Consider the following 16,771-nt stretch of genomic DNA (forward strand, 5'->3'; position numbering starts at 1 on the left):
TGCCCCCCCCCCCCACCCGAGGTTCTGTTTGCGCAGGCGCAGTGAGCCGCAACCCGGAAGGGTTCCTTTCTCCCCCGCTCTCTTCCGCCTTCCTTTCCGGCCTGCTCCCGAGCGGGGTGAGTTGGGCTCGGGCCCGGTCGTCGTTAATCCGCTGCCATCCGCTCCGCAGGGCCCGCTGCGGGAGCGCTTCTCCATCCGGTCCAGCGCGGGGGACGGCCCTGCGCACGGGGCGGCGGGGCGTTCCTCTTGACGGGCGTCCGCTCCGTAGGGATGGGCGCACGTCCCCGCGCCCCCCGGCCGCAGCTGGGATGGGTGGGGAGCGGGCTCGCGGTGGCCGCGGGGCAGCTGTGCAGGGGCTGCGGTCTGTGAGGGGCTCCGGGCTCTGCTGTGGTTCGGGTTGGGAGCGGGAGAGCATAGGCCCCTATTGGGTTGCCCTGAAGGAGGAGGGAGCGTGGAGATACAGTGGCGGGATAGGGGAGGAGGGGTGATTTATGGTCAGCTGGGGAAAGCGTCTTGGTAAGCAGCCATGGAGCCCAGTGATGTGATCCCAGGGATTTTATACCGTGAGAATGGAGGGGTGCTGCAACAGGCTGCCCAGAGAGGCTGTGGATGCCCCCTCCCTGGAAGCGTTCAAGGCCAGGTTGGATGGGGCTTTGAGCAGCCTGATCTAGTCTTAAATTTGGAGTTTGGCGGCCCTGCCTGTGGCAGTGGTGTTGGAGCTTGATGATCCTTGATGTCCCTTCCAACCCAAACCATTTCATGATCAGAAATAACATCCTGAATGTGGGAGTTGTGCAGCCTGTAGGGAGCTGTGGAATGGAGGAGCTGGCAATGTAACGTAGGAAAAGTTACAGGGGTGTGTGTTTGACATGTGCATGGATGCTTTTCCAGTGGTGTTCAGATGGCTCCTGCAAAGAAAGGCAGCGAGAAGAAGAAGGGGCGATCTGCCATCAACGAGGTGGTGACCAGGGAGTACACCATCAACATCCACAAGCGGATCCATGGAGTGTAAGTGATGTTTATTTTATTGGTGAAGTGTTGCTTGTACAGGTGGCATTTAGAACAGCAGAGAACAACAGTGCTTACTGGCACGGGTTGTGAGGGGCGGTGGTGTAGTCTCTTCTCCTGCAGTTGTATCCCAGAGGACCAGATCTGTATCTCTGCAGAGCTGGACTTGGAGATGACTTTCTGCAAAAGCTTATTGGTTTTTTTGTGAGTGTTTCTGGATTTAATTTGAAAGGAGAGCTATTTGCCTCTGTGCCTAAGTCACTGTTATTTCCCAGCCAAAGTATAACATTTATCCCACTGTGATAAGTTTTAGAAATAGTGCTGTAGTCATATAATTGGATCTGTGCTCAGTGCTGAATTGGGTGAGGTATAAGTTGGGGTATGATTTGAGTTGAGCGATGTTTGTTGGGATTTGTGTGTGTTTGATAACATCCTGAAGCTCATACTGTGCAGCAGCAGAGTGCTTGAGAAGACATACTGCAAAATTCCCTTCGGTTCTCTTCATATGTGTATGGCTGCGGTCACACGGGAACGAAAGCTGTAATTGATGAAATGGCAGAAATTAACTTCGAGCAAAGAGAAATGAGACAGCAAACTGACAGCTGATGGTTGAAGTTTTTTGAATTGCGTGGCTGGTAGACGATTGCTGCAACAAGTGTCCTTGAGTGCTGACAGTTTGCTGGAGTTCAATAAATGGTTCTTCTGCTTGTCCTAGTGGCTTCAAGAAGCGGGCACCGCGTGCTCTCAAGGAAATCCGTAAATTTGCAATGAAAGAAATGGGCACTCCTGATGTTCGCATTGACACCAGGCTGAACAAAGCAGTCTGGGCGAAAGGAATAAGGTACATTTCTGCTACTTTTCTGAGTTGGGTGGGGAGAAACTTTGTAATAATGTCTTTATATATACAGGACTTAGAGGGCCGAACAAATTTGTAACCTTCTTGCAGTATTGTAGTATTGTAGTACCCCAATGCTTATCAGAGCAGGAAGGTTTTAGAAACCCATTGCATTCCTGGCCAGGAACCTGGGATCTTTTATGTGCCTGAAGAGAATTAGGTTTGAAGCATGGTGAACGGGCAGAATGATGCACGAGAAATTGATGTGGTGAGTTCTAAATAGGGAGGTTATTCTTGTGTTGAGAATGTAAATAATAAAGTTGTTCGGGGGTCAAAAAATAACAAACTTGTGTTAAATTGCTGCCAGAAAGGCAGTTGATTCAGCATTTGGCATGTGTTAAGGTGGCCCAAAGGCTATTACTGACTGTAAGGAGTGAGATCTTCTACACCATAATAAGTTACCTGGCAGGAACTCATACTGTAAGTGTGAGTCTGGCCCGTGCCATATTCAGAGTCCTTGTGTGCTTTGTCAACTCTTTCTTCCTTCTTGTATTAAATGTGGAGGATGGTGGCCCTGCTTGTGGCAGGGGGGTTGGAGATTCATGATCCTTGAGGTCTCTTCCAACCCTGGCTGTTCTGTGATTCCTTCCAAAGCAGAGTGGGGGGATAGGACTAAGTTATTGGATGGGTTGTTTTTCTGTCCTTAGTATTAAGCTGTTGTGGTTCGTGTGCAAAGAAGTAGCAGTTGTTCAGACAGCATAACTTCAGAGCTTAGTTGTGAGGCTACTATCCAGGACTTCTTTGTATTAATTTGTAAAAGTGCTGCTAAGTGCATTCAGCATAAAAGAGCAGGGAGTCATCACATCTGCCTTTCTGCATTGAGTTTAACTGCAGTTGTTGTTCTTCCAGGATTAATATCTTCTGGAAGGATGAGGAGAGACTAAAATCACAGTGTCAGCTAGTGCGATGATCAGTGAGCCAGGCAAAGTAGTAAGAAATGCTTAAGAGGTGGGAGAATTGAAGCGAGTGCCTGTGTCTTAATTACAGTATGCATGAAAGTGCTTTGTGCTGGATCTGATTTAATAAATATGCTCTGAGAGTGCACAGCAAGGAATTTCTTCTACTGAGTGAAGTACTGAGAGCAAGACTTGCCCAAAATCCTGGGTTCCTTTGAGTGGGAGGCTACTTGACAAATGGTCTGAACAAACTATTTTTTGCTTGCCCTCAGCATCAGACTTAGTGCAGTATTAAGGGAGGACGCTAGGCTGTGACAGAGTATCACAAAACAGAGCAGTTCAGCTGTGATTCCATGGGCTTTGTGAGGAAGAAACGCTCATCAACTATGTCAGTAGGTAAGATCTTTAGCTCTTATGCATACTAAGGTTGCACTGACTTGTGGCGAACAGATTGAGCAATGCTCTGAATCTTTGACAAGGCCCTCTGGCTTTCAAAGTAGTTGTGGGGTTTTTGTTAGTTTTTTCCCCCCTCACTGTTTCCTGTTCAGGTAGGAATGCTGGACACAGACAGGGAGATGAGGGGCTGGAGCAGTTCATTAGGAAGGGAACTGATGGTGCAGGTGAATCCCCTTCCCTGGAGGTGTTCAAGGAACGTTTGGATGTTGTGTTGAGGGATATGGTTTAGCGAGAACCATTGGTGATAGGTGGATGGTTGGACTGGATGATCTTACAGGTCTTTTCCAACCTTAGTGATTCTGTGATTGTGTGGTGGCAGCAGGCTCAGTGTGAGCCAGCATTGTGCCCTGGCAACCAAAGGGCAAACTGTGTTTTGGGCTATATTAAGCACAGCATGGCCACTTGGTTAAAAGAGTGGTTCTTTCACTATATTTAGCATTGTTGTGGCCTTGTCTTAAATATGGTCTGCAGTTCTGGGCTCTGCAACATGAAAAGAATGTTAAGGTATTGGAAAGAGCCCAGAGGAGGGCACCAGAGCTGTTAACAGGGCTAAAGGCATGTCCTGTGAAGCTGAGGGCACTGGGCTGTGCAGTCTGGAGGAGGACAAGCAGGAGTTGACCTCACTGATCCCTGCAGTGCCCTGAGAAGCAGAGGGAGGTGCTCTGCTGCTGGGAACTGATGGCAGAAGGAAAATGGCACAGAGCTGCACCAGGAGAGGTTCAGACTGGGCATTAGGAACAATTTCTTTATTGTGAGGGAGCTCAAACACTGGAACAGGCTTCTTAGAGAGGCTGGCGATACCCCTTGCCTGTCTGTTTAGGAGGCATTTGGACAGTGCCTTCAATTAATACACTTGGACTTTTTGTTGGCTCAGAACCGGTTGGGCAATTGGACTCAATATATTTTTGCAGATCCTTCCAACTGAGCTATTATATTCTATTCAGGTAAGAAATGCTTGTTAGTAACAGCTGCTTGCTGATGATAATCATCTTCATTTTGCCTATTTGCTGGATCAGAACTAGAGCATTGGTGCACTTCTGATGTTATGCTTCCAGTGGATCATCAGTACTCAAGGCTCAGTTGACTCTTAATGGCACGCTTAAACATAAAAGCTCCTTTAAGACAAGCAGCATAAATTTCAAGGTACAGGCTTTCATTCTTGTTACGGTGCTGCTACAGAAATAGGATTGACTCATCATGTCTTTGAAATAGGCAAAGCTTCAGAAATCAGAGAGGTTAGTAACCATGAAACAAAGAGCTTTTTTCTTTGCTGTTGACTGAAAAAAATTCAATACATGTTTTATTGACAGTTAATGATGTCTTGTTTTAGGAATGTTCCTTACCGTATCCGTGTGCGTTTGTCCAGAAAGCGCAATGAGGATGAAGATTCCCCAAACAAGCTGTACACGCTGGTTACCTATGTACCAGTCACAACATTCAAAGGTAAGGTTGCATGGCGTCTCTTCCTGAAGGAAATCATGCACAGTAGTGAGCAGCTGGTGAAATAGGACAGCTTTGCAATGCAGAGTTAGGATGAAAAGTGTGCAGAAAGGGGTCAAACTGTTGATTTAACTTCATCTACTGTAGAGAGCAAGGTAGCTTGCCTGGTCAGCAGTAAAATTGTAAGTATGGTATTATGTGAAATAATATATACAAATATATTTGAAAGAAAAAAAAAAAGCACTGTAGATGTTAGAGTCATTTAAGATTCATATTTTCCTATTTAAAGTATGTCTAATGATGTTGAGGCACAAGCAGGTAGAGCCTTCATGTGCATCAGCTGAAAAATACCTTATCTGCAGAATGGATTTAATGTGAAGCTTCCATTAGTATTTCCCTGTATAGTTCTTCCAGAAGTAGATCAGCAAACTAGCTTTCATACCATAGGTGGATTTCTCTTGGGAAGACTTGCATGTTCTTGAAAGGGAGTTACAGTGGGAATAGATGATGGTACAACTTCTTGTTTTGCAGGTCTACAGACAGTCAATGTGGATGAAAATTAAACCGATTTTAATTACAATAAAATAATTAAAAAGAAAGTTTAATTTTAAATCTTTTTTGTTGTCTGGTCTCTTCAAGATCTCACCCAGGAAGAATTGAGTTGAACAGGTGACAACTTGTTTTCTTGGGGCTTTGCATAATGGGGATGTTATTTTTTTATTATTATTTAGGAGGAAATTTTTCACACAGAGTGTAGTGATGTGTTGGAACAGTTTGCCTAGAGAGGTTGTGGATGCCCCATCCCTGGAGGCATTCAAGGCCAGGCTGGATGTGGCTCTGGGCAGCCTTGTCCAGTCGTTGGTGACTGCACAGAGCAGGGGGGTTGAAACTAGATGATCATTGTAGTCCTTTTCAACCCAGGCCATCTATGATTCTAAACAATACAAAAATCTGCAGACTTCTGCTACACGTGAATGTAAGAGCGAAGATAGTGTTTGGCTGGCAAAGTCCTAGGATTTTGTTCCTGTAGGAATAAAGAGCCATGACCCAGGTATTGTAACAGTACTTCGTGTATGTAATCTCTCCTAGATAGAGACTGTATCTGTTTTTCCTTTGCTGTGCTTTGAGGTGGAAGGCTTCTCTCAGGCAAGTCTGCGTACTGCCCTGAGACACAGGGCTCTGGCCAGGCTGTTAAATGGAACACACTACCTCAGGGAATTTGAAGTAGGAAACTAATGGCACTTAGCTCCCATCAATCCAGAAATTGCCAACGCAGGTTTAGTACAAAAAGGGTTTATTGAAAAGTGCATACTGTCAGAGACCAACATCAAAAGCACAGTCCATGTACACTTAACTTTTCAGCAAGACATACAAATTGGAATACAATCAAATATATTAAAATAGTTTCAATTACCAGCATTGAAACAGTTTTCAGTTATTAGTGCAAAAAAGGCAACCTAAACAAACTGCAGACAGTAGCTGAATAGTTTTCCTGTTTTTTTTTTTGTTGTTTTTTTTTCCTTTTGAAAAAAAAGGGGGGGGCAACAGGAGCCAGCCTCTGCTCTCCCAGTATGGAAGAGGACTTCAGTATCTTCATCCTGTAGACAGATGTTTCCTTTTAACATTCGGTGGATGGCACAAAATGACTTACTTACACACCCTTTTGTTTTAAAACTCTTAAACTGAAAACCACAAACTAACAAATTGTTTATCAGAAGTCCACTGCTGACTGAAAGCATTGTACAGTATGTGCTTTGGCATAATTTCAGTGCATGTTCTTTTTGATAGGTTTGTTGCTACTGTGTGTTTAGTTTTGTATGTTCGCTCCGTGACTGGCAGCTCATTCCATTTGTTTTGAGACTATACTGATTCAGCTTTGCATTCTCAAGTTTTGGTTTTAGCTCTAGGGGTTTTTCAAAGAAATTAACTAATGACTGTTCAGTTAAGAGGGATGCTAAAATGTGTTCAAAAGAAACCGTCCAGTCCCCTTCAGTCACAGGTGAAGACTGAGAGTCTCTGTGAAGGGTCTTCACAGTGTCACTAAAAACAGCATCATGGTCTGAAGCAGAGGCCTGAGCCTGCAGGTCCTCACTGAATTCATCCGATCCGCTCCCCAGGCTGATGCTCCTTTGTCCTACTTCTCCAATCTGAAGTAACAGGGTGGTCACAGTGGCAATGGCTTGATATAAGTCATTCTCCTCTGGATCTTCGTGAAACATGCTGTACAAGGTTTTGCAGAACTGAATGAATTCTCTCTGTAAAGGATGAAAAACCAGAAGTAAGGTGCTGAACAGCTATGCCATGGGTAACTAGGAGTCAGGGGGAGGGCAGAGCATTGCAAAAGAATGCAGAATATTGTTTGCAGATTTGCTCATTTTTAACTTCTGCTTGCTTTAGAAAAACTGCAAGCAAGGGGATTTGAACCTCCACTCAAGCTAAGAAACACTTGTACTGGAAATCAAAAGGGGAACAGAGCAGAAAAGTATTTTGCTTCCTTGCTTAGAACAGGACCTCTCAGATGACCAAAGAACAAGCGGAGATACATTTCATTACTGGCAGAAAAAGTATGGGTGAGAGTGATTCACAACCACAGTAGCCACTCATAGACCTGCAAATACCTTCCCTTCCACTGCTTCCCCAGCTCTCACCAGTATTTTTTTCTTCTAATTAAAAAAAAAAAAAACAACTCCTTGCCTCACTCACACTTCACAGATGCTTCTTAGGCCATGAGCTGTTCCATCTGTGAGACCTGAAGTTTCACACGATCAAAGGTTAATTCAAGTTGAAAGGGACCTCAGGAAGTTCAGTGAAATGCTGCCCTCAGATGGTGTGAGACCTGCTAAACTTATAAAAGGCTGGGGACAGGCCACCCATTAAAAACTTTATTTAGTTATACCATCACAGAAGGGATTATAGGTAGATTCTCATTTCTCTTTGTATGTCCATACACATTTTAATAATACAGAGCCCCCTTTCCCCAGTAGATTTCCTTGTATCAAAAGCATACACAATATTAGGATTAGGGAAGAGATGACAAGGTGACGAGCCTTTGGTGACAGCCAACACTGTTCAAGTCAGCATTAGGCTGAGACAGGGCAAGTCTCAACTGTTGATGGACCAACAAGGTTACTCTTCTGATGGGGAAGAGGTCAGAAAAGAGAGAACAGCAATATACATTCTCAATAATTCTTTGGCTTTATGAAGAGTGCTTTTTTTCCATCCCACTAACGCTGTATATTTACCAGCAAGTCTGTGGAGAGGAAGCTGCTTAGAAAGGTGGCTGATTGTTTTTTAACATGATGCTTTTCCCTCCATCAGAATAAACCTAGATACCTAAGGACTGAATCTGAGCTTGGGCTTAAGCTACCCTAAGAGCTAAGCTGCTGTATTTAGACAGTTCATTTGTGAATGCTCTCTACTTCTTTAAAAACAGACCACAGCCCCTTACATACATACCTGGCTCATTTTTGGCAGTTCTTTTTCAGTTTTAGTATCCTTTTCTTTGGCTAGGTCCTTCAACATCTGTTTCAATTGCTTTTGGTAATCTACTGCATCTCCTTTTATGGAGCGGACACAAAAAGGAGAATTAGTTTTCAAGTCATTGCAGTAAATCAACATTTCAGAATAAAACCCAGAGAGTGAAGATAATGGAGTGGGGGTAACATGCGGAAAGTCGTTATCTCATACACACACGCATACAATGGACAACCACTTCCTCCATACCGTTTGATTTCCCAATGACTAATGGTCTTGAAGTTGACAGCAAAGGATTCTTCAGTGGTGACTGGCTGTCTCTTTCATCTTCTGTGAGAGCTGTCCAAAAGAAGTATCATTAATCCTTCCAATGCTGCACAGTGGTTATTTATGTTTGTAAAATTTACATACTTAAAGAAAACTAAATAACAGGGCAAATATGTTTTTAAGCAGTTACTTCATTAAATCGTAATGTAAAATTATATTAATGTAAATAAGGCTGGAGCTGCAGTAAGATAGGAATTCTGACAGGAATGGTACACTGAATTAAAAACTTTGAACAGAGAAACTATTGCATAATTTCGTCACCTCATCACAACTGGATCAAGGTGCGATGAGGACATGGCTGCTGCAAACTGAGTACAGCCATTCAATAATGTAATCCCAGTTTGTATTTAGTCTAGAAATAACCATAGATCTGGCAGCAAAACATCTCTGTATGCAGCAGATGTGAGCCTTAACCGTTTTGTATCCATAAATTCCACCCAGAAAGCTTTTACTGGAGTGAGCATAATTACAAACGCAAATCCCAGCTGAAGGAAGCAAGACAGTTCATTAGGCAGCCTCTTCCCAACAGTTTTCATTGGGTGGTTTGCTGATTGTTTGTTTTTTTTTTAAAGGGAAACTGAGGTATATCCTTTCAAATTTCTTACCAGGTGGGATGTGCAGCTTATACAGGAACTTTATCTTTTCATTCATTTCTCCATTATACATGACATCTGTGAGAAGAGGTGGGGGGGGAGGGGAAAGAAAAATAAGGAAGTGGACTACAGCATTTACTCCCACAGCTTAAAATAAATCAGCCATCTCAGTGCAGAAAAGAGAATTGTTTGCAAGAACAATATGTGAAAACAAGCATGTTATTTTGAAATATTTTAAGTTGCGCCTATTAATGAAGAACAGCAGGTGACAGGCATCTGTTGTGCTCTTTGTTGTGTACCTACCCTATGGAACTTCATCATCAATTAAAAATATCAAGGAGAATGGTAGGGAATCTAGTGAAGGCTGTTTGTTGCTTCAAGATAAGCAGGAACAAGAAAGGGGAGAGACAGAAAACTCTCTTCTTGGGGCCATAAGGTTTTTAATGTTTCTTCCCCTTAGCCCTTACCACTGTTCTATAAAATAAGCCCCAACAAGGTATCTACTTTTCTTGTAATATAGCTCATATTTTCAGTGATTAGAAGTAATGAGATTCATAGAATGGTTTGGGTTGGAAGGAACCTTTAAGATCAGCTAGTTCCATCCCCCTTGCTGTAGTCAGGGACATCTCCCTTTAGACCAGGTTGCTCACAGCCCCATCCAGCCTGGCCTTGAATGCTCCATGGAGGGGCAACCTGTTCCAGTGTCTCACCACCCTCACAGAAAATAATTTCTTCGTAATATCTGGTATAAATCTAACCTTTTCCAGTTTAAAGCTATTTCCCCTCATCCTGTTACTACCTGCCCTTCTAAAAAGTCCTTCCCCAGTGTTCCTGTAGGCCCCCTTCAGGTACTGGAAGGCCGCTTCAAGGTTCCCCTGAAGCTTTCTCTTCTCCAGGCTGAAGAACTCTCCCAGCTTTCCCAGCCTGTCCCCTTAGAGAAGATGCTCCTGTCCTCTGAACATCTTCGTGGCCCTCTACTGGACCTGCTCCAACAGCTCCACGTCCTTTTTGTGTAGGAGTTCCAAAACTGGATGCAGTATTTCAGATGGGGTTTCACATGGAAGGGCAGAATCACCTCCCTTGGCCTGCTGGTCGCTCTTTTCTTGATGCATCCTAGGATATGGTTGTGGCCTTCTGAGCTGCAAGCACACACTGCTGGCTTATGTTGAGTCTTTCATCAACTGACATTCCCAAATCCTTCTCCTCAGGGCTGCTCTCAAGCCATTCTATGCCCAACCTGCATCTGTACTTGGGATTGCCTCAGCAGGGGTGCAGGACCTTGCACTTGGCCTTGCTGAACTTCATGAGGTTGGCATGGGCCCACCTCTCAAGCCTGTCCAGGTCCCTCTGGATGGCATCTCTTCCCTCTGGCATGTCAACTGCACTGCTCAGTTTGGTGTCATCTGCAAACTTGCTGAGGGTGTACTCAATCCTTCTGTCACTGTCACCTACAAAAAGGATAAATAGCACTGGTCCCAGCACCAATCCCCGAGGAACGCCACTCATCACCATTCTCCACTTGGGCATTAAGACATTGACCACAGCCCTCTGAGTGTGACCATCCTGCCAAATCTTTATCTAGGAAGCACTCAGTCAAATCCATTTTTCTCCAATTTGGCAGCCACGATGTTGTGTGGGACAGTGTCAAATGCTTTGCACAAGTCCAGGTAGTTGACATCAGTTGCTCTTCCTTTATCCACTCACACTGTAACTCCACCATAAAAAGTGAACAAGTTTCATCAGGCATGACTTGCCCTTGGTGAAGCCATGTTGGTTACCACCAATCACTTCATCTTTGTTTGCCTTAGCAGGGCCTTCAGGAGGATCTGCTCCATGATCTTGCCAGGCACAGAGGTTAGATTGACTGGCCTGTGGTTCCCTGGATCTTCTTTTTTTTTTTTTCTTGAAAATGGGGGTTATAGTTCCCCTTTTCCAATCAGGGGAACTTCACCAGAATGCCATGACCTTTCAAATACAGACAGCGGCTTGGCAACTTCCTCCACCAGTTCCCTCAGAACCTGTGGATGAATCTTGTTGGATCCTATGGACTTGGGCACCTTCAGGTTCTTTAGGCAGTCTCAAACCTGATCCTCACTTAGAGTGCGCAGCTCTTCCTTCTCCCTATTCTCACCTTTGCTTTCTGCAGCTTGGGTGGTGAAGCTAGAGCCCTTGCTAATGAAGACTGCTTCTAAACTTTCAAAAGCACTGAAATGTTGTGCAAACCTTTTCAGTTTAAAGAATGTAAGAATTGAAATCATGTAGTATGGGTTCATTTGGTTCACATAAAAAAATTCTAGAAAGCTTAATTGGCAAAAATATGGATTTACTTAATTTCTTGAGGCTTTGACTGTTGAAGCATTTTTGTTATCTGGGGTCAGGCAACAGCTGAGATGTAGTACTGTTCATCAGACAGATTTTGGGATGGACAGCCTTCTCTCAGCAGTACAGCTGTGGCCTCAAGCTCTGTTTTCAGTCCCCGATGGACATTTTTTTTGTTCTGCTTACTGTCAACAGCAGCAAACTCATATAATCTTAAATGAGATTAAAATAAATCTTGAAGAAGCAATTACAGATAATATACTGCAATTTCAAAGGTATACTGAGTATAGCAATCTGGCAGAGAAGATTTCCTAGCCTTCCACACAGACCCAAGTATGATTTTAATTCATAAAATACTTTCAACAAAATTACTAACACATATTTTAATACAATATTGAATGATGACCTTAGGTGTCTTTTAAATCTAACCTACTTACTGTGAATAGAATAGTGAATATTAGTGAAGGTCACTGGTTAGGTGAATTACACATATAAGAAAAAATACTTGCTCACATTTTCATAGAATCATAGAAAGGTTTGGGTTGGAAGGGACGTCAAATCCTACCCAGCCCCAACCCCGGCTGTGAGCAAGGCTGCTCCCCACCAGCTCAGGCTGCCCAGGGCCCCAAGGTACCACAGCTTCTCTGGGTAGCTGTGCCAGCACCTCACAGCCTTCTAATAAAGAACTTCCTCCTAATACCTAACCTAGATCTCCCCTCTTAGTTTAAAAACCATTGCCCCTTGTTTTATCACTATCTGCCTGGGTGCAGGGTCACCAATTACGTGACATCTGTCTCACCCCATACCACCCCACCTCTGTGCACCTTCCACCCCATGTAAGAAGCCAATACCTAGGCAGCTGGCAAGCCCCTTGAATTCAATGAGGTGGTCCATATTGTCATCTAGAAGCCGGAATGTCCTCTCAGCGAGGATGTCGGTGTGTTCCCCACACGTCCAGGGTGAAACGAGCTTGTAGAGGTTAGTAAACTGCTGCGCATCAATCCGGTACTGCTCGGCGTATGGCCTGCTGGGGTCGTGTCGCTCAGCAGCAGGCCCTGCCGTGTCCCAGTAGCATCTTATTAGATGTTCCCTCTAGGAGAAATCAAATGCAGGAAAGGGGAATTGCAGTCTGCAATATCAAAGAAAGCACGACTGGCAGAAAAAGGCATTCACATCAAAGTGTGCTGGAAACGCTCAAAATTCTCTTTGTGCTTAGTGTTATAATGATACCGAGACTATTCATGTGAAAAAAAGCTAAGTATGAATCTTTAATTAGAGCATCCAAGTGCTCTTATTATCGCCAATGGATAATTAATAAGTTTGAAAAGAAACTGGACAGACTCTTGGAGGAAGAGCTACTGACACTCTCTTGGCTGTATCTGGCTCAGGACATCTATCCAGAGGTACAGGAGAGTGGAAAAAATTCAAGGTGTCAAACATGCTTGACCCACTCGTTAATTCTCTCCCAGACCTCTCAGTTTGGATGCTGTTCCCATTATTCTTCCCTTAGAGTCAGTCAGGTTGATGCACAACAAAGAGTCCCAACAAAACAGGGTGTCCTGAGGGAGCAGAGGAGGTAATAAAAAAGGAGCCACAAGGAAACCAAGTGAGGAAAGAGAAGGAGTGCAAGTAAGAGTCAAGGATAAAAAACAGCAGCAAGGAGCAGGAGGAAAGCAATACAGAGTGAGCCCCAGCAGCAGCATCTTACCACAACTAATGGAACAAGAATACAATTGCTCTTAGCCACAAAGATACTTAACACTGAGTACATACCACAAGAATGTTCTCAGTGCCTAATATTTATGGATGAACAACAAATCAAAAGAAATATCCATTAAATGTCCATTACATGCGTGGAGCTCTAAATCATGGATTTCTGTGTAATCTTAAATGTTTCCATCTCCAAATATCTTTTATAACAGCTCTTTTAAATATCATCCTGACATTAAGGAACTGAAGTAGAAACTACTTTTAATTGTTAAAAAAAAAAAAAAAAAGATAATTGGGAACTAATAGGAAAGATGTAAGTTTCTGGGTTTCCTCCCCACTCCATGGACAATTGAGAGTGCCTTTAAAGAGCATTAAGAGAGCAGGACTTAAAAGTACTACAGATCTCCAGTGAGCAGAACTACATAATAAGTCTAGTCTGCATGTGAAAATTACTGGGACCTAATTTTTCACGGACCATTACCAAGCAGCAAGTTAGAAAAAATATTCTCAGTAGTTCTCCACTGAATTATCAGTACATTAGTATTGCTCTTTAGCAACTGGACAACCACACAAAGGACAAAATGACAAGTTCCAGCTAAGATCTCATCCAGGTAACACAGAACACCTCTCCAAGACATCCCAGACATGAAGTGCGAGATAGCTGTGCTAAGCGATGGCAGGAGGTTACAGCTGGGAGCCTCAAATAGCTTAATCCACTACTTTTTATGTATACCAACCTTGAACAGGTCATACAATTCCTCTAAATCTTCAGGAAGAATGGAAACATCTGGGATGACAACTCGAAGCTTAAAGAGAATACATGTTAGTCGCAATGCTTGCTACTGTCATCACTGGCACAAACAAGCAAGCACTCGAGCCCTCCCAGTGACTGTTCTTATGTGGTACAGGTAAAAACGAGCACTGAAAAATCTTTGCAATTTCCCCCCCCTTCTCTAGGTTCACTGGTTGGGCAAATCTGTGAAAAGAGAAGTCCCCTAAGGGCTATTAGAAACAAAGACAGGAAGTCCCTAAGCGGCAGGTCACAGGAGGCCAGGGAAGCATCGCATCACCATCGCTCTGTTCTTGCTCTTCCCCAGGCATCTGCCCAGGGCCACTGCCACACACAAAGCATTGTGCTGGACTGTCATGCAGTTGTTCTTAATGTTATAGCCACCCTAAAAAATAATGCATGTGGCTGCAAAATAAAAACATCAAGCATCCCAGAAAAGAACTTTTTTCCAGAGTCAGTAACGATTCCCCCTGTTTTCATAATCTTGCACCTTAAAAAGACTGAAAGCTGGTTGCCACAGAAGATTGGGGCTGAGGGGAGGTGTTAAATCTCAGCCTAAACAACATTCTACTCACCACATTTTGCTTGGTTGTGTCTTCGTGGCTTTGCAGAACACGGATTCTGTGTTTGTAGCGCATATGCTCTATCTGTTCCACAGAGTGATCTCCAAATTTCTTGAAAGGAGAAACAGAAGCTTATTGTTTTGTACATTTTACTATACTGATAATTCCAGTAAACTGTATTTCCAACAGATGGGAAACACAACTTTTAAAATACCGTGACTCCCTCAAGAACTCACAGTTTAAATGTATTCAATCTCTAACTGACCTCTCAGTTTATGTATTTATTCTGCACCTAGCATTTTGCATTTGAGCACTTCTTCGAAGATCTTTTAAAATGTGTATGAACTGTTGAAACATCTATATTGAATTTAAATCTTTTTCTTTTACAAAATTGTAACTTATCTGACCAGTAGACACCAAGCTGGATTTTACCTCGTAAGAATCATGAATGAGATTAGCTATTTCAGTCACTGGAGTGGCTTCCTGATCATCGCTGAAAAATGCATGGTGATTACCAATAGGTGGCAGAGGGCTCTCCTCATTTTTTACGTGCTCTAAAAACCTAGAGGGAACAAGTACAAGCAACACAGATTACTCTGTACTATGTTTTTTTTCAACATAAATTATAAGTCTTATGGCTCAGACTTAAATTTTTTTTTTTAGGCTGCTATGTTTTTCAGAAATGCCTTCAATATTACTCATCCTAGGAACAACAAGCCCGCCAAATGACTAAACGCTGCCCAAGGAAGAAAACTTCTGACTCCTTGAGGTCAGGAGCGGGAAGCTCGTCACTCCAGGGAAGACACAAAGAGCAGCAGTATATATTGCACACTGACAGTCCGTGCATGTCTCGGTGTCGCCAGGAAGTGTCACAGGACATATATTTGTCAAATTTACAAAGCCCATTGTTTGAGATAGGCACCGTGAAAGCAGCAGCAGCATGTTAACTGTAGGGTGCCTACAGTTGTCATGACAACAGCACCCAAATTCCTTTGACTGCAGAAAGATTTGCGAGGGAAGCAATGTTCCTGCAACCAGATGCGTGACGGTACCTGCTCAGAATCATCAGGGCCTGTCCATCATCTTTGCTGTTACACAAGTCCACTGCATTGGCTTCAAGTATGGCCAAGCCTAGCTGGAAGATGGCTTTGATCCCATCATAGAAAAAGCAGTCTACGACATTCACAGCACTTTCTAGAGGCATAATGCTAAGAAAAAGGGTGAGGAACCATGAAAGAGAAATGGAAGCTAAGGTAGTCAGGTCCTTCATATGTTCGGCCAGTTCTGGAAGCTGCTCTTTTATAAGCTCTTCAAACACCGACTGGTCTACTTGAGCACCTGCAAGTGCAAGGAAGCAGTATTAGCCAGGATTGACACAGGAAAAATATTCTTTAAAGCCAATGATTGCTGTTTTAAGACATTTTTTAAAAATTGCACTGACAAGATATGCATACGGCTACAATGAAATCCCCATTATCTTCCTGCTGTGATCTCAGCCCCAACCCTTATGTCTCTGATCCTCACTGTGCAACACTCTGCAAGACCATGTTGGTTCTGCTTACTGCCTTTAGGGTGCAGTAAAATAGTAATAGTAGCAGCTGTTGTTTTTGGCTAAAACGGCACATAATAATTAAGTGATAGGAAAAGCAATCTTAAAGCATTTTACTGTTCAACTTGGGGTCTAAGTAACGAAAATGAAACACTACAGATTCCTCTACAGCATATGTACTCAAGCAAGCAGGCAGCAGAGCTTTCACTCCAGGTAACAAAATACAGGAGATGACTACATTCATTAAACATGAAGAAGAGATTTACACATATACATACATATACACATATGTACACAAATATTTATGGGTACACAGGTAAATGCAAAGATATATATATATATATATATATATATTTTTTTTTTTTTAAGAGAAGATTTCTGCAATATCTATATACAATCTTTCCTGACCATCCAAACCAGGCCTTCCAGAAGGAGCAGATTTGGGCCCTGTTTCTTTTTTTTTTGAGCTGGAAAATTGTGTTATCTTTTGTTTTTACATCCAAATCATAAAAAAAAACAGTTATGATAATTCTCTGTTTTCACATTAAGACACAAAAAGCTTCTGCCGGTCTCTGACCAAAATTACAATATTAAAAATTGAAAGTAAGTACCCAGAGGCATGCAAGGAGCTTCTGAGAAACACCAAGCACTATGGTTGCTTTGAAGGGACAGTTTTTTCATGTCAAATGATAAGGGAAAAGAAAACAGAAAAGAAAGCAGGCTGGGGTTATTCTGCAGCATTCGTCTTTCT

The 16,771-nt window shown here is 43.1% G+C and overlaps 2 protein-coding genes across 4 annotated transcripts in view; one reads left to right on the forward strand and one right to left on the reverse strand.

Annotated features, from left to right (window-relative positions):
* The first annotated feature begins 16 nt into the window (after positions 1 to 16).
* On the forward strand, positions 17 to 5,294 carry RPL31 (ribosomal protein L31). The gene is made up of 5 exons (XM_031605211.2): positions 17 to 116; positions 892 to 1,008; positions 1,724 to 1,849; positions 4,586 to 4,698; positions 5,227 to 5,294. The coding sequence occupies exons 2-5, from the start codon at positions 902 to 904 to the stop codon at positions 5,256 to 5,258; spliced, it is 378 nt and encodes a 125-aa protein (XP_031461071.1). The 5' UTR covers positions 17 to 116; positions 892 to 901; the 3' UTR covers positions 5,259 to 5,294.
* A 678-nt stretch (positions 5,295 to 5,972) lies between these two features.
* Positions 5,973 to 16,771, reverse strand: part of TBC1D8 (TBC1 domain family member 8) — a 48,495-nt gene continuing 37,696 nt past the window's right edge. For all 3 annotated transcript variants that reach the window (XM_090127499.1, XM_031605207.2, XM_090127505.1), the window contains exons 12-20: positions 15,524 to 15,809; positions 14,904 to 15,033; positions 14,484 to 14,582; positions 13,856 to 13,924; positions 12,260 to 12,500; positions 9,102 to 9,167; positions 8,419 to 8,508; positions 8,152 to 8,252; positions 5,973 to 6,950 (exon numbers count right to left, since the gene is read on the reverse strand). In XM_090127499.1, the coding sequence (XP_089983625.1) occupies positions 6,492 to 6,950; positions 8,152 to 8,252; positions 8,419 to 8,508; positions 9,102 to 9,167; positions 12,260 to 12,500; positions 13,856 to 13,924; positions 14,484 to 14,582; positions 14,904 to 15,033; positions 15,524 to 15,809 (1,541 nt within the window). In that variant the 3' untranslated portion in view covers positions 5,973 to 6,491. The remainder of the gene's footprint in view (positions 6,951 to 8,151; positions 8,253 to 8,418; positions 8,509 to 9,101; positions 9,168 to 12,259; positions 12,501 to 13,855; positions 13,925 to 14,483; positions 14,583 to 14,903; positions 15,034 to 15,523; positions 15,810 to 16,771) is intronic.

Source organism: Phasianus colchicus, chromosome 1, assembly GCF_987193195.1.
Source record: "Phasianus colchicus chromosome 1, bPhaCol1.hap1.1, whole genome shotgun sequence".
NCBI classification, from domain to species: domain Eukaryota; kingdom Metazoa; phylum Chordata; class Aves; order Galliformes; family Phasianidae; genus Phasianus; species Phasianus colchicus.